The 21194-nt window shown below is 37.1% G+C and overlaps 1 protein-coding gene across 1 annotated transcript in view; it reads left to right on the forward strand.

Moving 5' to 3' along the window:
- The window catches only part of LOC110458922 (sodium-dependent proline transporter-like), a 33322-nt gene extending 16789 nt beyond the window's left edge, over positions 1-16533 (forward strand). The window contains exons 3-15 of the mRNA XM_021510901.1: positions 330-461; positions 2233-2360; positions 2915-3120; positions 3948-4086; positions 4585-4719; positions 4943-5046; positions 7720-7844; positions 8899-9011; positions 9697-9825; positions 10349-10448; positions 11806-11912; positions 15762-15932; positions 16402-16533. Of these exons, the coding sequence (XP_021366576.1) occupies positions 330-461; positions 2233-2360; positions 2915-3120; positions 3948-4086; positions 4585-4719; positions 4943-5046; positions 7720-7844; positions 8899-9011; positions 9697-9825; positions 10349-10448; positions 11806-11912; positions 15762-15932; positions 16402-16530 (1718 nt within the window). The 3' untranslated portion in view covers positions 16531-16533. The remainder of the gene's footprint in view (positions 1-329; positions 462-2232; positions 2361-2914; positions 3121-3947; positions 4087-4584; positions 4720-4942; positions 5047-7719; positions 7845-8898; positions 9012-9696; positions 9826-10348; positions 10449-11805; positions 11913-15761; positions 15933-16401) is intronic.
- Positions 16534-21194: the final 4661 nt, after the last annotated feature.

Consider the following 21194-nt stretch of genomic DNA (forward strand, 5'->3'; position numbering starts at 1 on the left):
CCCTTAATCCGATTTTGTTTGTTACAAACATCCTTTTCTAGATATGACAAAGTTTTCATGCAATGTTAACTTTGTTGTGTAAAAACGCTTAACCTTCCGAAGCACCTGGGCCCGCCTGCATTTTTACTTAGGGTTATGTTGTCTGACTTTTCCTTTTGGTACCGCCTCTGTTGTCCTTTTTGCATTAATTTTGAATAAAAGTCTTATCCTTGATTCATGACGAAATTGAACATATGTAACCTTTTAACTTGTACAACATAACATTTCTGTTTGATTAAAACGGCAATTTTGTGATTTGCATTAATTTTAGTGCCATTTTTTGTCCACAGCCGCTTTTGTGATAGCATATCTAGTGCTTCAATTTCTGATCGGCAAACCCATGTACTTCATGGAGCTTGTGATGGGACAGTATTCGGGGAAGGGACCCACAGGTGTCTGGAACATGAATCCTTGCGCAAAAGGTATACTATTTTAAGTAAAATGACAAGAGACAAAACCGTTCTCCTCAGAACAAATGTAACACAATACGGGTAGTATACTGTAGAATAGTTTCTATTAAACAAATTTAATGCACTGTGGTCGTAAAAATCTTGTAGACCAATCTCATAGAAGAAATGCAGAAGATCAACATATTGAGGTCAAACGTACATGCAATCCACTTTCAGCAGAAATACAGTTGATATGCCTCTGGGACCAAATAGAAATACAGTAGATCGGCCTCTTTAAGACAAAAGTAACAAACTGCAGGTAGGCAGTAGATCGGTCTCTCTAAAACAAAATAAACACACTACAGGTAGGCAGTAGATCGGTCACTTTAAGACAAATGTAACACACTACAGGTAGGCAGTAGATCGGTCACTTTAAGACAAGAGTAACACATTACAGGTAGGCAGTAGATCGGTCTCTCTAAGGCAAAATAAGCACACTACAGGTAGACAGTAGATCGGTCTCGTTAAGACAAAAGTAACACACTACAGGTAGGCAGTAGATCGGTCTCTTTAAGACAAAAGTAACACACTACAGGTAGGCAGTAGATCGATCTCTTTAAGACAAAAGTAGCACACTACAGGTAGACAGTAGATCGGTCTCGTTAAGACAAAAGTAACACACTACAGGTAGGCAGTAGATCGGTCTCTTTAAGACAAATGTAACACACTACAGGTAGCAATACAGGAGATCGGTCTCTTTAAGACAATAGTAACACACTACAGGTAGCAATACAGGAGATCGGTCTCTTTAAGACAACAGTAACACACTACAGGTAGAAAAACAATAGATCGGTCTCTTCAAGACAAAAGTAACACACTACATGTAGAAATACAGTAGATCCGTTTCTTTAAGACTTAAGTAAACAATATACAAGTAGAAATAGAGTAGAACTATACCTTTAGACTCGCACTGTATTTAGGATCACAGTTAAACGGACTTCTAAGGTATGAAAAAACCAGTAAGAGCAGAGTAGATAAAATCTCTTTAGACCAAAGGAATCGCACTACAGGTAGCAATGCAATACAGAGGACAAGTAACTTTTAACCAAATGTGATACTTTCAAATAACAATACAGAGGACAAGTACTTTTAGACCAAAGGTTATACACTTCGGTCATCGCAATACTGTAGCAAAGTCTCTATAGACTAAGCAAATAAGACTTGATAGTGTATATGATTAATAACTGCCAAGTCATGACGCTAATAACCATATAATACAGATCAAACGGTACAATAAACAAAACCTTACGAAATGGATACCGTTTCATGAATGATAAAGATATTGTAATCATGCTTGCATGAACTGCATTTAGGAAGATAAATTGGTGAATAGTTTGACGTCAGCTCATTCATTTTTGTTCCAGTGTTAAAATATGTAAATAAATATACAACATTTGATATAGCGCCGTATCTAGCTAACATAAACTACTCTAAAGAGCTTTACAGGACATAGATATACAATTTTATACAGTCAATACAATTAGCATATATTAATCAATACAATATTGAGGAATTCGCAGGAGCTGCCTTATCAGGCGCTAACTACTAGTCCTATGCCACCTGGCTAATATCTCCCTATGTGTGTATGCCTGCTGGAGATGTATGGTGGAAATGTTAACATTGTGTTAGTCTATCTACAGGTATCGGTATATCTATGGTGCTGATATCTCCCTATGTGTGTATGCCTGTGTGCGTGCTGGAGATGTATTGTGGAAATGTTAACATTGTGTTTGTCTATCTACAGGTATCGGTATATCTATGGCGTTGATATCTCTGGTGGTGGCCATTTATTATAACGTCATCATGGCCTACACGCTTTTCTACTTCTTCTCGTCTATGCAAAAGACATTACCATGGACCGTTTGTAAACCGGTAAGTAAATCGTAAAGTCAGTAACACATAATCACACATTTGCACTCCTTTTGTAAAGTAAACTGAAATAAATCTGATAAATTAAAATTTTAGAAACACTTTCTATACCCAGTTCAGCAAGTATGCTTATTCTAATTCAGTCGTCATACATTAAGAGAAAATATAAAAGTTGATCTTAATCCGAATACTAATTTGTCTGTGGACGAGTGGGTGAGAATGGTCAAACTCTGTTTACGCACGAATGTGTTACCATTAAAGAGCTTCTCTCATGCGCCTTGGGCACCCGAGAGCTATATCCTGTGCAAAACTTGGATTTGGACAAGTTAAGGGTTTGATAAACTAATAATTTGGCTTGTGAAATTCTGTCAAATACGTATTGCGTAAGTGCCAAAAGGGGAATTTCCAATACAAGTTATATTCGTACAATTGGTACAATACGAATATTTTATATTGTATATATCTGTACTTTAAACAAAAAATCCTGTTTAGACTTCTAGAATATTTGTTCCTAATTCCATTTACTTAATTTTACTACATTGTCTTCTTATCATCAGGAATGGCTGCCAGAAGGCTGCGTGGAGCGGACAGTGAAGAAGATGTCTTACTGTGTTGCTAATATAACAGTCAATGAGGCGCTAGGTGTATGTCGCTGTACAGGCAACGCCACCTATGACAGTAGTGTGTCTGATGCAGGATTCAACTGCACCAACGCCACCTACCAGGGAGAGTCACCCGTCCCTGTGGCACAATTCTTCTTCGAGTCAGTATAAAAAGCAACCTCATTATTGATCGTTAGTCTGCTGGATAACCGAACTACTCGGTAGTGAAGCGGACGTAATTTTTTGCTCCTTCATATCAATCAATCAATCAATCAACTGATCGTTTATTGATTTCATAAAATATAGATATTATAGTATTTCGCTAGTTATACCCTAATGCTAATCTTATTTAGCTCACTGCGTGTTTTCGTGTGGAAAATATAAAACTTTCGCTGGGGGTCCTAGCAACCGCATATCAACAAAACCAACAAAATATAGTTCCAGTTTCAAAATTTAATTCGTAGAATTTAAACAAGTCGTATATTATTATCACATACTTATATATAATTAGCACACCTTATTTAAACTTTAAAACCAAGCCCGTCATTTTTAGTGTTAATTCATATTAGCAGAGACGTATATTACAATATACGTCTCTGATATTAGCATAACTTTAATGGTTATATCAATCATATTTAAGCGTCGTTCTATAAGGCTTTAGCAAATTTAGCAGTTTTAACAACCATGTATAAGTTCAGTTGTTTAGAAGTTTAAAAAATGTGATAGCTATAAAAACGATATATATTTTCATCAATACTAAATTTCTTACAAAACATTATCGTAAATAATATTTACTTTCTCTTGGTATTTCTCCCAATTTCATATTCTTCTTTTACCAATGATGGTCATATTGGCTTTGAAATGCAATCTGTTCCTGAGTTTTGACGACAAAGTAACACGAAACCCTTTCAGTAAATTTATTAAGCATAAATATGTCTGGTGTTTTATTCTGTTCATTTACACGTATTCAAAATATTTTTATTTTTAGTCGTGATGTACTGGATAAAACTCCCACTCTTAGTAACGACAACATTGGCGCCCCCATGTGGAAGCTTGCTCTGTGTCTCCTCCTTTCCTGGATCGTTGTTGTTCTCTGTCTGATCAAGGGAGTTAAATCATCCGGAAAGGTACAGTTTTGTTTTGTCTCTTTATTGTAAAGTCATTGTAAATAAATGTTGTTTTTATTTTAATGTGTATTTGATGTGTATTTGATGTGTATTTCAATGAACAAGTTCCCAAATTAATGTGCACTGTTAATTTTACGGTACAATTGATACCTACGTGTAAACGTGAATGATGCCCATTGCACGTACTACAGTTCATCCTACTGTAATGTTGACATCACCTCTGTCTACTTTACAGCAACGTTGATACGATATCCTCTTTAATATTTACTGTAACGTTGGCAACGAAGCTTCTTTTATATTTACTGTAACGTTGACAACGAAGCTTCTTTTACATTTACTGTAACGTTGACAACGAATTAGCCTCTTTTATATTTACTGTTACGTTGACAACGAAGCCTCTTTTACATCTACTGTAACGTTGACAACGAAGCCTCTTTAATATTTACTGTAACGTTGACAACGAAGCTTCTTTTATATCTACACGTTGTTTGTTTACAGGTTGTTTACTTTACTGCCACATTTCCCTATGTTATCCTGCTGATTCTATTGGTCCGTGGAGCCACCCTGGATGGGGCCATCGACGGGGTTATCTATTTTATCGTCCCTAAATGGGAAAAACTTTTGGATGTCAATGTGAGTTAAATCAAACTCAGTTTTTATAAGATAAAGTTAAAATTATATCTGAAGAATGATAACAAGATATCATAAAATGAGATAACACATTTTCAATCGATGTTTCTCATCATATTTTTATACTGAGTTAATCACCGTTCCTGGTTTCCTAATATTACATTTGAAAATTGATAGGTCTTACCTACATTGAGCTTTGAACTCAACTTTTTCGCCGTCTTTACAGGTGTGGGTTGCTGCTGCTGGTCAAATGTTTTTCTCCCTCAGTGTATCTTTTGGAGGCATCATAATGTTTGGCAGTTATAACAAGTTCAGCAACAATGTTTATGGGTGAGTGAACACGTACGTTGTAACATTAATGCGTGAGTGAACACAAATTTGTACTTTGTATGGGTGGATGAGCTGTAAACCTTATCATTAAGGAGGCGTAAGCAAGCACATACATTTTTGTTTAAACACTTTGAGAATAACATCAATCTGAATCTGCATTGGATAGGTTGTAATTCGTCCATACGCCTGAGTGTTGACTACTTTATGTGAGGTTGGGATACAGAGACAAGTTTCTTATATTAATTGCATCTTAGTTAATTTCTGAAAAAAACAAAACAGTTTTTACCCTTCACGTATGCGAGCATATATATATATATATAGAAAAAATAAAATGAACGACCGACTAAAAAACTAGCTGCTTTCACCCTTCACATGGCTCTTCAGGTTTATTCAAAAGAACCTGAACTTTTGAATAAACCTGAAGAGCCCTGTGAAGGGTGAAAGCAGCTAGTTTTTTAGTCGGTCGTTCATTTTATTTTTTCTATATTTACTTCCTTCACATGGACATTTAATCACTTTTTATTTTATATATATATATATATATGTGTGTGTGTGTGCTCTACTAACTCCTGTTTTAACTTGATTTATTACTTTATTGCAAACCAGCAGAAACATAACCTACCTAACATCCTCCCCTGTAGTTGGTATATTCTAGTTCACTAGGAAAAGATATTATCATTGTTATTATTATTTACACAATACAATATTTGAAAGAGCTTATCCCTCATCATTGAAATACTAGCAATACATCATTAGTTCAGCGTCAATAGATTGTTTTTTTCTGGCATTAGGTAATTGGGTCAGCATCATTGGTTAACTTTTGCTTTTTGCTAGCATTACATAATGTAGTCTGCATTACAAGGTATTTTTAGCATCACTAGCGTGCTTTTTGTTAGCATTACATAATGTAGTCTGCATAACAAGGTATTTTTAGCATCACTAGCGTGCTTTTTGCTAGCATTACATAATGTAGTCTGCATTACAAGGTATTTTTACGCGCATTACACAATTAGGTCAGCATCACTAGCGTGCTTTTTGATAGCATTACACAATTAGGTCAGCATCACTAGCGTTCTTTTTGATAGCATTGCACAATTAGGTTAGCATCACTAGCATTCTTTTTGATAGCATTAAACAATTAGGTAAGCATCACTAGCATGCTTTTTGATAGCATTACACAATTAGGTCAGCATCACTAGCATGCTTTTTGATAGCATTACACAATTAGGTTACAGTCACTAAATATATAGAATGCTTTTTGATAGCCTTACACAGTTAGGTCAGCATCACTAGCGTTCTTTTTGATAGCATTGCACAATTAGGTTAGCATCACTAGCATTCTTTTTGATAGCATTACACAATTAGGTTAGCATCACTAGCGTTCTTTTTGATAGCATTACACAATTAGGTTACCGTCACTACGTATATAGAATGCCTTTTGATAGCATTACACAGTTAGGTTAGCATCACTAGCGTGCTTTTTGATAGCATTACACAATTAGGTTAGCATCACTAGCGTTCTTTTTGATAGCATTACACAATTAGGTTAGCATCACTAGCATTCTTTTTGATAGCATTACACAATTAGGTCAGCATCACTAGCATGCTTTTTGATAGCATTACACAATTAGGTTAGCATCACTAGCGTTCTTCTGATAGCATTACACAAATAGTCGGCAACACTAGAATGCTTTTTGATAGCATTACACAATTAGGTTAGCATCAATAGCGTTCTTTTTGATAGCATTACACAATTATGTTAGCATCACTAGAGTGCCCTTTGATAGCATTACACAATTAGGTTAGCATCACTAGAGTGCCCTTTGATAGCATTACACCAGTAGGTCAGCATCACTAGCGTTCTTTTTGATAGCATTACACAATTAGGTTAGCATTACTAGCGTTCTTTTTGATAGCATTACACAAATAGTGGGCCTCACTAGAATGCTTTTTGATAGCATTACACAATTAGGTTAGCATCACTAGAGTGCCCTTTGATAGCATTACACAAGTAGGTCAGCATCACTAGCGTGCTTATTGATAGCATTACACAATTAGGTCAGCATCACTAGCATGCTTTTTGATAGCATTACACAATTAGGTTATCATCACTAGCGTTCTTTTTGATAGCATTACACAATTAAGTTAGCATCACTAGCGTTCTTTTTGATAGCATTACACAAATAGTGGGCCTCACTAGAATGCTTTTTGATAGCATTACACAATAAGGTTAGCATCACTAGCGTTCTTTTTGATAGCATTACACAATTAGGTTATCATCACTAGCGTTCTTTTTGATAGCATTACACAATTAGGTTAGCATCACTAGCGTGCTTTTTGATAGCATTACACAATTAGGTTATCATCACTAGCGTTCTTTTTGATAGCATTACACAATTAGATTAGCATCACTAGCGTTCTTTTTGATAGCATTACACAATTAGGTTAGCATCACTAGAGTGCCCTTTGATAGCATTACACAAGTAGGTCAGCATCACTAGCGTTCTTTTTGATAGCGTTACACAAGTAGGTCAGCATCACTGAAGTATTTTCCTGGCATTACACAATTTGGTTACCTTTAACGATAGTACATTTGTTCTCGTAGAGTCATATATACTGCAAATGCAACAGTATGTTGTTTATTATGAATGGTTGTCTCCCTTGTCTCTTCAGCGACGCCATGTTGATAGCTGTGATGGATATTGTAACGAGTATCATCGCCGGGTTCGTTATCTTCACTACATTTGGAGGAATGGCCAAGGAAATCGGAGTGGGTGTGGAGGATGTGGCAAAATCAGGTAGGAATATTTCGTATTGTAGAGTTATCTGCTCTTGATAGCAGGTATTGAATATTACGTCATTTGTTTGTGAGAGTAACTGCATCATTTATTGAGAAAACGACGTAATTTTTACACACAAACTAATGACGTAACAAGCAATGCCTGCTATCAAGAGCAGATAACTCTACAATACGTCAATGTAGAATAAATAATGTCCAATTAAATGACTCCATAATGTTAGTGTATGTATTTCAAAGTAAATGGCATGCTGTAGATTAATACAATTCTGCAATGATTTTCATCCGCGAGGGGGAATGATAGCGAACGTATACGTACCCCGACTGTCTGTTCAGACGCACGTTATTCTTTCTTTTATTGAAATGGAACACTCGCCATCAGATCCGCACTATCACAAGAAGGCAAATACACCAATATAGTCTGCCTCTTGCACACATAAACGCAAGCACGCATACGCAACACACACGGAGGCACGTCCTTAAATTACCTTAGCTGTTAAAAAGGATGTTAAGTCAAATATAACAAAAACAAAACCGAACACTCGCCAATACAGATGTTGGAATAACAATCACCGCACAAATAAATATACCCAAAATTTCAGTGAGTTGCAGTATTTAATTTTTGAAGTATCACTTGGATAAAAACATATACAAACAAGAGCGTATTCTGCTAAAAACGCCCTGCACTTACATACTTACTCTAAAAGTATCTATTTTAGTAGACTCAAATTTCGACGTATTATGGAATTTTAACAGACTAGCGAATGGAACGACTGGCTCACAATATATGCAATAGGAAACTGTATTCAGAAAATTTTAGATACATGTAGCACAATCATTTTTTACCGTTATATTTAAAGCGCGAAAGGCGCTTAATTTGGAATACTGCTAAAATGTGTACGTCTATAGTAATAATTATTCGTGATGAAAGAGGAAGTCTTCTGTGTTTTGAAATACTCACTACACACTTATAGCAAAAGCTGGTGCCTTCCTTTTAGATCGTACCAAGTATTATAATAAAATTAACTGCTAACTGATTGTTTGTTTACCCATAGGTTACGGTCTTGCATTTGTCGCATATCCTGAGGCGTTGTCCAACCTGCCACCGTCCCAACTGTGGTCAGTCCTCTTCTTCTTTATGCTGTTCACCCTAGGACTGGACAGTGAGGTAAGGAGGAACACACATGGCGTTTGTCTTGCATTTTTTCCATTGTTCAACGTAGAAGATACACTAAACGTTTGTACAGGAGGCACGGTAGTCTGGTTATAGGACGCTTGGCTCGTGACCGAAGGGTTGCGGGTTAGAGTCACGTCTCGGCACTGTGTTGTATATTTGAACAAGATACTTTACTCGACTTGTTCCAGTTCACTCAGCTGTAATTGAGTACGTGGTTGGGCAATGCTAGAATTGTTGAATGCTAACTGTGATCGCCGAAATGGCAGCACCGGCTGTATGCTCTCCAGGGAGTTGAGAAAGAAATTGGCTGGTTGCAAAGGCCATATAACCATGGATACTAGTTTGTTAACCGCTTTCAGACCACCTACGAACTAGGTTGTGATAAAGCAGTATATAAGCACCTCGAATTATTATCATTATTACTTGAAGGCTATGTTTTATGTTTTAATTACTCTGCGACAAAATAACAATGATCTCGTGATATTAAAGTATAAAGGGTTGTTTGAAGGTAACGGCTCAATTACTCGTCCACAGATTGTTGATATGGTTATATATGCTAGCAAAGAATATTTTATCATTGTTAAAATGAATGCACAACTACAAAAAAGTTAATGACAAATATCGTTCACTAACAACAGAAGTGGTTGAATATTGACGATTACATTGTATGTTACAGTTCGCTCTTTTGGAAACTGTTTTGACCTGTATCCAAGACGAGTTCCCGCACCTCAGGAAGTACAAAAGCCAGATGTGTGTTGGACTAGGAATCGCCCTGTACTTCTGCGCATTACCCTGCGTCACTCCTGTAAGATTATTTATATTACAAAAACGCAAAACATTAGACCTTACTATCACATCCTTTATCACTGATTGATGTTGACTTCATTATTATTTGAATGTTCGCTCGGGTTTATTTAACAATGCACCTGAGACAATAATTGTAAACCAATTAATAAGTTTAGCCTTTCATAGTATTACTCTGACTAGAATTGTTAAGTCTTTAAGCCGTTTTTATTTGATATGCAAGCTGTGATATTTTGTTTGTATTTTTTTAGGTATTTTATTCATATTTATTCATGTTTGTCGTAAAAATAGCTCTACAGAGCCAATGTAACTAATTTTAACATATTCGACATTAAATATATCTGCTTGCATCTTGTATCTTGTATTTTGAATTGAACATATACAATTCAGTTGGTCATTTGTATTATATATTTAAAAGAAATGCTACATGTGAAACAAATGCAAGAAAAGTTAGAATTATTGATGGAGGAGAGGAGGTTCCATGTAAAATGCCGAAATATATCAATATACCTTAATCCTACTAGGCCGGAGACTACATAGTTGGGTTAATGGATCACTACGGGGCCGACTTCTCAGTACTATTTGTGGCAGCCTGTGAGTGTGTCGCGGTCATGTGGGTATATGGTAAGTAGTTAAGCTATTTCTCCGACGTTTCAGTACCGTTTATGGTAGCAAGCTTCGCACAGATGTGAATACATATTTATGCACTTCCCCTTCTGTTTCAACATTCATGCATGTGGGGGATCGGGAGAAAAAAAATACAACTGCTGTTTGAACAAAATTAGGGATTTGCTTTGGTGTTCTCTATTTGGGAACACAAAAGCGACCAAAATAAATCTGCTGCAACCGTCTAATATTTGGAATCTTTATCTTTCTTTCTACTTCTAACTACCTTTTATTACCTAGCGCCTTGCTTGGCAACACCTCACTTTTTGCCTTAATGTTGAGCGTTCCGTTCGCCCAGGTGAGAAAGGCAATGGGTTCAGTCCCAAGGCCGGGACATACCAAAGTCCTTAAAAGTGGTTGTTTTTATTCCCTGCTTAACGTTCAGCATTTAGCGGGAATGGTAACAACTGGTTCACCTGTTGTCAGTATAATGTGACCGGGCAGAATGCTGTGCTGGGTGCCTTCGGCATGGTATTTCAGTGAGATTGCACTATAAAGTCGGCATCAGATCCGAGCTATCACAAGGAGGCAATAGCACTATAAAGTCGGCATCAGATCCGAGCTATCATACGGAGGCAAGCACACCAACATACCCTGTCTCCTGCATACACACACGCAAGCACGCATACACTACACACAGGAGGCACGTCATTAAATGACCTTAGCTGTTAATAGGCCGTTACACAAAATTTAACCAAACCAAATTATGTTTCAACAGTAGCTCAGATTTTTATTTCCACCTTTTTGGCCTCTAAGATCACTAACAAGTCCTAGATCTATTTGGATTTCATAGTTTTGGCCTCTAGCATCACTGATGTGCCCTAGAAAGTCAAAACATCTGTATAGTGGAGTGTATTTCAACAATGCCATACTGTATCTATTACCAAATTTTGAGGTTGCTATCACTTTTATTTGAGTGCTACATCGATTTTAAGTGATACTTTACCATAAGTTTATGTTTACAATAAGTCGTAACAGTAAGTAATTTTAAGTGCAAGAATTCAGTAAATGATCACAGAAAGCCTATTCCGTCTTTGCGTATTGCAGAGTTATCTTCTCTTTAGAGCAGGGATTGATTGTTACGTCATTGGTTCGTGTGAGAAAATTACGTCGTTTTCTCAAAAATTGATGACGTTACTCTCACAAACAAATGACGTAACAATCAATACCTGCTCTCAAGAGAAGATAACTCTGCAATACGCAAAGACGGAATATCATATACAAGTGGTTCACCAATACATTAATACAAGAACTACAATAAGTAAAACGTCTTTTTGTGTGATTGTTCTTAAATATTATTTTTATGTTTTCAAAGGTGCCAAGAGATTCATGAAGAATGTAGAGTATATGTTGGGTTATCCTCCTCGCCCTACGTGGTACTGGTTATTCTGTTGGATTGGCTGTTCCCCCATCCTCATCGGGGTATGTATTGTCTACGTCATTGTGCGCCTATTTATGTTAACTATAGACGTACGTATTATCCCATTCAAGTTTTAGCTCCTTTGTAGTGCAGCTAATGCGCTAATATATGTACGGCGCTAATTCTGGATATGCTTGCTTGTTAATTATATTAGCACCGTTGAGGTATCTCTTATATACTAATTTATGTATGATTCTTACTGTATGACTATTACTGTATGACTCTTCAGCCGTGGTCACATCTTACGGTCACGCACATAGTTGGCCGTAGTGGGGACTGACCGTAGTTTACTGTAGTAGACCGTAGGTGACCTTAGTTAAAAGTATAAGACGTAGTTAGACGAAGTTCAACATAGTTATAAACGTAATTTGAACATCAAGAAACCCATGATTTGGCCGTGGTTAGCCCACAAATGTTCAACATGTTCAAAATATCTCTACGGTGAGTTTGGCTGCCAAGACCCTACTGTGACCGTAGTTTGAACGTAGTTGACCCTAGTTGACCGTAATTGACCCTACTTGACCGTAGTGTTTACCGTAGTTGACCGTAGTAACAACGTACTACGGTTAACACTACGGTGAAATATGGTCAAATAGGGACAAGTACTAGGGTTGGACTCCGTTTGAAGAACGTTCACAGTTCTGTTAAGTACAGTTAACCCTTTCACCACTGTAGACCATAATGGACTCATCCAGATCAATGTATGGAAGAGTCTACTAATGTTACGTAGGGGTGAAAGGGTTAAGCACTAGAGTGCTGAGTGACTCCCTACTTTAACGTTTATAACTACGTCTAACTACGTTTAATACGTTTAATAAGTTTAACTAAGGTCACCTACGGTCTACTTCAGTCAACTACGGTCATCCCCCACTTCAGTCAACTACGGTCATCCCCCACTACATTCAACTACAGTCATCCCCCACTTCAGTCAACTACGGTCATCCCCCACTTCAGTCAACAACGGTCATCCCCCACTTCAGTCAACAACGGTCATCCCCACTTCAGTAAACTACGGTCATCCCCCACTTCAGTCAACTACGGTCATCCCCTACTACAGTCAACTACGGTCATCCCCCACTTCAGTCAACTACGGTCATCCCCCACTACAGTCAACTACAGTCAACTACAGTCATTCCCCACTTCAGTCAACTACGGTCATCCTCACTACCTTCAACTACGGTCATCCCCCACTACAGTCAACTACAGTCAACTACAGTCATCCCCCACTACAGTCAACTACAGTCAACTACAGTCATCCCTCACTTCAGTCAACTACGGTCATCCTCACTACCTTCAGTCAACAACGGTCATCCCCCACTTAAGTCAACTACAGTCATCCCCCACTTCAGTCAACTACGGTCATCCCCCACTACAGTCAACTATGGTCATCCCCCACTACAGTCAACTACGGTCATCCCCCACTACTGTCACCTTCAGTCGTCCCCTACTACAGTCAACTACGGTCAAACCCCACTTCAGTCAACTACGGTCATCCCCTACTACTGTCAACTAAGGTCATCTCCCACTTCAGTCAACTACGGTCATCCCCAACTACAGTCAAACTACGGTCATCCCCCACTACAGTCAACTACGGTCATCCCTCACTACAGTCAAGTACGGTCATCCCCCACTTCAGTCAACTACGGTCATCCCCCACTACAGTCAAACTACGGTCATCCCCCACTACAGTCAACTACGGTCATCCCCCACTACAGTCAAGTACGTGCGTGACCTTATGATGTGACCGCGGCTTTACTGTATGAGTTACCATTGTTATTTAAACCCCCTGCAATATAATGCGCTAGTTTATTGATTGTGTTAATTGTAGATATACACGGGTTTTTCTTTCATCATTTAAGTAAATTTTTGTTATTTCTCATGCGCGTGTTAACGGCTGGTGTCGACTATTGTAGATATACATGTGATTGATTTTTTTATTTCCATTATTAATGTAGTGCCTTTTTTTATATCGCTAATGTTCGTGCTAATTGTGGAATTACATGATTTCTGAAGGACATATTGGCAAGAAGTCGATTTAGGATTGCGTTTATAGATAGAATATAATATTTGGGATTAAAATAGAAATATTATAATATATATAAATAATAAGAGTTTCTGAAAATAGTTAGTTAAAATAGGAGTAAAACCAAACCATAACGAAATCAGTGAATATACTGTAAAATGAATTTAAGGCTTAAATTTCGTGCTTTAAACTCAAATAATGAATGCTGAAAAAATCGTTAGTGTGTTTGATTATGATTAAAAATATTTTACCTCATCAAAACATACTTTAATATACCATGTGGAATGTTAGTGTTGTGTTGGTAGCGATTATTTAACATTTCATTTGAATTTTATTTCTATCCGAAGATAAAAATGAATTACCTACAATATAATATGTTTAGATATGACATTAATATTCGCCCTCAACCGATAAATTCAATATTCGCTAGTGTTCATTTCACCCTCCACACGTAAAATAAGTATTCGCCAAGTGTTTATTTTGCTCTCCACTAGAAAAATCAATATTCACCCAGTGTTCATTTCGCCCTCCACCAATAAAATCAATATTCGACAAGTGTTCATTTCGCTCTACACCAGTAAAATCAATATTCGCCAGGGTTCATTTCACCCTCCACACGTAAAATAAGTATTCGCCAAGTGTTTATTTTGCTCTACACTAGTAAAATCAATATTCACCTAGTGTTCATTTCGCCCTCCCCCAGTAAATCAATATTCGCCCAGTGTACATTTCGCCCTCCACTAGTAAAATCAATATTCACCTAGTGTTTATTTCGCCCTCCACCAGTAAAGTCAATATTAGACCAGTGTTCATTTCGCCCTCCCCCAGTAAATCAATATTCGCCCAGTGTACATTTCGCCCTCCACTAGTAAAATCAATATTCACCCAGTGTTCATTTCGCCCTCCGCTAGTAAAATCAATATTCACCCAGTGTTCATTTCGCCCTCCGCCAGTAAAGTCCATATTACCCCAGTGTTCATTTCGCCCTCCGCTAGTAAAATCAATATTCACCCAGTGTTCATTTCGCCCTCCCCCAGTAAATCAATATTCGCCCAGTGTACATTTCGCCCTCCACTAGTAAAATCAATATTCGCCCAGTGTACATTTCGCCCTCCACTAGTAAAATCAATATACACCCAGTGTTCATTTCGCCCTCCCCCAGTAAAATCAATATTCGCCCAGTGTTCATTTCGCCCTCCACCAGTAAAATCAATATTCGCCTAGTGTTCATTTCGCTCTCCGCTAGTAAAATCAATATTCACCTAGTGTTTATTTCGCCCTCCACCAGTAAAGTCCATATTAGACCAGTGTTCATTTCGCCCTCCACCAGTAAAATCCATGTTAGCCCAGTGTTCATTTCGCTCTCAACCAGTAAAATCCATATTAACCTAGTGTTCATTTCGCCCTCCACCAGTAAATCAATATTCGCCCAGTGTTCATTTCGCCCTCCACCAGTAAAGTCCATATTAGCCCAGTGTTCATTTCGCCCTCCACCAGTAAAATCAATATTCGCCTAGTGTTCATTTCGCTCTCCGCAAGTAAAATCAATATTCACCTAGTGTTCATTTCGCCCTCCACCAGTAAATCAATATTCACCTAGTGTTCATTTCGCCCTCCACCAGTAAAATCAATATTCACCATCCTTCACATGTGAGTAATATATATGGTATGCTGTTTACCAATATTCACGGTTATTTTGTTTTCGCAATCGTTACAGAACAGGAGAAAGGCCGCCAAAATTTCCCGGCATACATTAGTTTTATCTAAATATTTTTGATATATTTTAAAAAAGTATTTATTCTATTATGTTCTTGAATTTTTACTACAGGCATTGTTCATATACCGGATGGTACAGTACAAGCCTATTGAGATATCCAAGGGCGTGCCTTACCCAATGTACGCGCAGTCGATAGGCTGGGTACTGACCTGCTGCGTCATGTGTCCAATTCCAATCTATTTCGTGTATAAGTTCCTCACCACAGACGGATCCATTGGACAAGTAAGTATCGGTCTCACTCGTGTAGTCATACTCTGTTCATATAAATTCCGACAGGTTTGAATAGAAATGAAATACGAAGAGAAAAAAATGTATGGTAAAATGTGTGAAATCTTTCGAATCAAATATGGTGACACATTCCACGATTTTATGTCGTTCTTGTAGTATTTCATGCAGAAACGCCATGCTGATGACAATTTCTTATGTAACGAAAATTAGTTATTGTAGCAGTCAAGCCTAATGAAAACGAGAAGGCGATCTATATCGTTTTAAAACTATTGAAAAATCTACTTTTATTGCAATTAGATTTTAAGCACATCGGTTGGTTGGTTGTGTAGGGTTAAACGTCCTATCGACCGCTACGGTCATTTAAGGACGATTACACACATTGGAAATCGAACACACAATTACAAATGTCATCAATATATATATATATTTCTATTATTTAACTATTATTTGCTATTGTTTACAGAGATTACGAACAATAACCACGCCCACAGATGCCTGGGGTCCTAACGATGGTAGTGACAAGGTGAAAATGTACGAACCTGAACCAGTAAGAAAGTACGGGGTCGACAATCCCACCTCGACACACATGTGACAAGACAAATGAGTAGTTCTGTGACATCTAACATTCAGTGCAAACCATCATCTGTAAAAAATATTTATTCAGATGAGCTCTTGTGTGAGCGTGACGTCACATGGACGACACCGAATATCATAATTTTCACTCCAATGTGTTTGCTGTTTCATCATGTCATCGTTTTTGTTCGCGTGTCGTTAACGCAATATTTCTGTCAGTAAATTGAAGTCTTTGTATGTGAATACAGTTTAGGACCTCAGTACCACTGCCGAAAACTGTAACCTATGATATCTGGGGGGTTTTCCGGCATGACGTTATTGCTTTGGTAAATAATTTCGAAAAGGAAAACGATTCCTTCCGGGAAAAAGATAACAAATATGGAAAAAGAATAATATAATTGACAATAGTGTTCTGAGTGTAAAACAAAATTCAACGGAGTAAAGCAGGAATCGAACCCTTGACCTCAGACTGTTTAACGTTTTCTGTTACCAACAGAAGTGTCCTTGCCCGATTCGTCACAGTTATGTTCTTAACGAAATCAAGGGGTGGTTACTGTATAGATGAAACACCACAGTGTTTTTGCCTGCAGTCATCCTCGATATCCAGGGGTTACGCTCACTTTCGCTCTGATCTACACCCCTGGAATATGTCATGGCAAAATCGACGGCTCAGTAAGCATCGCCTTGTGGATGAGACAAGAAGACTATTTTGTTCCTTTGATGTACATCAAAAGAATCTCGCGGTCGCGTAACGGTAAAACTTATTCGCTTTTAAGTCGGGCGTCGCTCCTCTGTAATCTTCAAAGGACAGTATCAGCCTAGCGATTGGTCAGGTGTGTTTTTTTAACTGAGACCAATTAAACATCTTCGTGCCTTCAATATTGCTATAACAGTTTCCAATGGTGCAGAAAGCAAAAGTGAGCCTAACCCCTGGATATCGAGGATGGCCTGCAGTGAGATATGAATAAATGAATAAAAACAAAAACAAAAAAAAACATCTCTTCACCCATCAGGTTTTTATGATGGTGAATGTTTGTTTAAGAATAATGAGGTTCTCCTTTGATTTATTTGTATATTGTTTTCCTGTTTCAGGGTTCGGGGTTGAGACTAATTCATAATTAAAATAATATTAGAAACAAATTGCTCAATCGGTTTACTCGTTGCATCAATATCCTACCTAAAGACAAATTTTGAACTCTCTGTTTCACATCAATTGTTAACAACTTTTAAATGCAGGTCATGAAACCTGCATATGAAACTTCGCATTTCTTTTTGTGGTATGAAAGTTGATGTTGTTGATAATACTTATTATTTTGTGAAAACTACCCTACTTCTTGCTAGGAGAACGCGGCATTGGATCGGACCTACGAGCAGAAGACGCTTACCCTTACGGAACACTTGGGTCCTTATTCATAAAACCGTTCTCATGCTCAAGCATTGATTTTGTGCTCCAGTCGAATTTCTTGTTCCCGTTATATTTGCGTTTTTCAAAATCTTATTTTGTCAATAATTTAGAAAAACGATAAAGAGACTTCAAGTCGAATGCTGTTATCAATGTGACATTTGACTTTTTGATCGTTTGTCATGATTTAAGTGAGTTACAAGAAAGCTAGTTTGAGCACAGAATCCATGCACGAGCATGCGAACGGTTATATGAGTACGGGCCTTCGACTTATGCTTCTTGTACTTTTTCTGTGGTCTCCGTGTAATCGTTTTCTTTGTTCGTTTTTTACCGAAGTTTTATCTACTGAGAGTTTGAATTAGAGTTATGATGCAATTTCGTTATCCTCTTGTTTTTACGGTATTATCGAAAAGTCATCTGCTCAAATCCAAACCCTACCTGTATCATTCACGATACTCCCAAAAAGTACGGTACTGAAGAGATGCATTATGGGTAAAATGAACATCTGTTGACATGTTTTAAAGAATCCTTTCTAACAATGTCGATTGGGAACCCATCCTAGTCCAGATACAAATGGTACATAATGTGAGGAACACGGTGTGGAACATTTAACGCAATCCTATCAAATATTACATCATGTTTTGATTTTTCTTTATTGGGGCAGTTGAAAATATTTCGATATTTATTTTCATTTTTACTTGAAATTATTGAAAGTGAATGATATGGGGATGGCTTAATGTAAAGTACACGAATTTTTAGCATTTGCAATATAAAGACCAACACCCTGCCAATAACTCCCCTAAGTATTCAAGTTATCCTTGTTACGTCACCGTACTGATGGCATCCAAATTCGAACAATGATAATTAAAGCACCACTTGCTAATGGTATTGATTTGTTAATAAAGTGATATTGTAGATTTAAATATAACTATGTAGGCTAAATATTATTGAAAAAACTAACACATATACGTAACACTCAATTTCGCTCTCTGCACACCTGGAATATGTCATAGCAAAATTGAAGGCTCAGTGTGCACCACCTTGTGGATGAGACAAGAAGACTAGTTCGATCCTTTGATGTAATCAAAAGGTCATTTGTTTTACCTGACACCATCCAAATAGCTAGCCGCGTGCCTTCAATTTTGCTATGACATATTCCAGGGGTGTCGAGAGCGGCAGTAAGCGTGACCCCTGGATATCTAGGATGATTTCAGGGGTGTAGAGAGCGGCAGTAAGCGTATCCCTTGGATATCGAGGATGACGTATCATATCATGTATGACGTTTAGCATTTATAAAAAAAAAATCCAATTCATTAGTTCATTGTCATTCATATTTCGAGTAATAAATGACATGTTTTTGCGACTTCTATTTTAAATATTATACTAAATTCTTGCATGTTGCTTTAAGGATCCCCGTACCACTTCCAAACATTGTAACTACGGGAAGGAAACGGGATTTTTTTCAGCTATGACTATAGGTTTAATAATTCGCCGTTGACGAGAGACGTTAGGTAAATCTCACAACTAACAACCAAGCTGATAATCTAACATATTGTCGTAATCATTAACTAACAATAAACTGTATTAAACTTTTTAAATAACAGTTTTCACTTATTTTTTGTATCCCTTTAAAAATCGTAAAGTCATGTCGAATTACTGATAATTTACAGTCACACACATATATATATATATATATATATATATATATATATATATTACATACATTATGTAATATGTTATAGTCACGTACATATTCCACAGTTACAACATATATATATATATATATATTCCCACGGAATTAGCTTACTATCTAAGTCCGTGATATTCCACAGTAACAGATATATATTTCACAGAATTAGTAATACGTACCGACAGTACCTAAAGGGGCACTTGATCCGAACAGTAGTACTTTCGAGATAAACATTTTACACGCAAAGAACATATTGAAACATATTTAAAATAACGTGGAAAAAATAAACTGATAATTATTCAAAAGTTGTTGTGTTTTATTTGGTGCTTCCAGGAAAGCTTATTGCGCCAAAGCACAAAGATCGAGGTTATATAGGTTGGAACTCGTGTAAGGTCAACTTGACGATTGGACCTCATATGGAGAAATGACGGTAACTTTGCTAATTTGCATAATCCGCCATCTTGGATAAAATGGCGGCCATTTGGCCCATTGGGATAACACTATGGGCTTTAAGTTTATGAGTTTATCGGCTGGATAGTAATCCGGATATTATTTGCAGGGATGTCAAATTTCCCTACACACCGTCTAAATATGGGTTACAAGTTAATTAGCGCGTTCCATTAAAAACTCGAGGTTCCTGGAGTAGATTAACTTTTGAAGCGAGGGCGCCTATATGTTCTATGTAATCGAATACTGGAAAACGACCAAATAGCCATTTTCTGCACTTTCGATCGAAATTTTCGATGCTGTCTCCATGACCTAGATAAGTTGCCGAGATTCGCTCGGTAACTTCCGGTTTAGAAAAACACAGTTTATGAGTTTTTTTAAGAATATTTGCAATATCCGAGGTTCCTGGAGCATTTGAAAAGTGGATTTTCTTATATTTGACATAAAATCAAAGGGCACCATAGGGGATTATGTAAAAACATCGTATTCTTCTGAAAGTGAAAGGAGTATCCATGTTTTTGTGACACTCTCTCGACTTGAAAGAGGCACCAGAAGGATTCATTTAAAATATTTACTTATTCAATCCTTTCAGATAAACTGAATTTGATATATATTACTGTGGGTAGAATTACAAGAATGCTATTGTACACGAATGGCCACATGATTCGAAAAAAATAACTTCTCACCGATCTGACATGTTATATGTAAATTATTTAATATTTCTTTTTAGTTATTTCTTCCAGAACATGCCGTGACATAAAGTTTGTCCCTGTTTCAGACAACGTTGTTAAATAAATGTATAGACAATCTTTTATTCTAAGTTGGTATCACATATGAACGTACGTGCTCGATCACCTCATAATTTGTATACGTCAAAATAGGAGCAAAAACGGATTTTCAGGACGAAAATTAAAGCATAATGATACATGTACTTGAAGCTAATCGATGTTGTTATATTTTTTAATTGATAAGTCAATCCGTCTGCCTTATTGTTGAATGAAACATGTAAATTTATCAGTCGTTCCAACTAACTATATTTAAATTCAACATTTGAAAAAGAGCTGGTATTCCAGCGGCCTCCCGGCGAAATGATCATCTGAGACATATACATTTAATTCTTCTCTCCGGGATAGTCTTGTTCACG

The sequence above is a fragment of the Mizuhopecten yessoensis genome, unplaced genomic scaffold (genome assembly GCF_002113885.1).
Source record: "Mizuhopecten yessoensis strain PY_sf001 unplaced genomic scaffold, ASM211388v2 scaffold9847, whole genome shotgun sequence".
Lineage (NCBI taxonomy): Eukaryota > Metazoa > Mollusca > Bivalvia > Pectinida > Pectinidae > Mizuhopecten > Mizuhopecten yessoensis.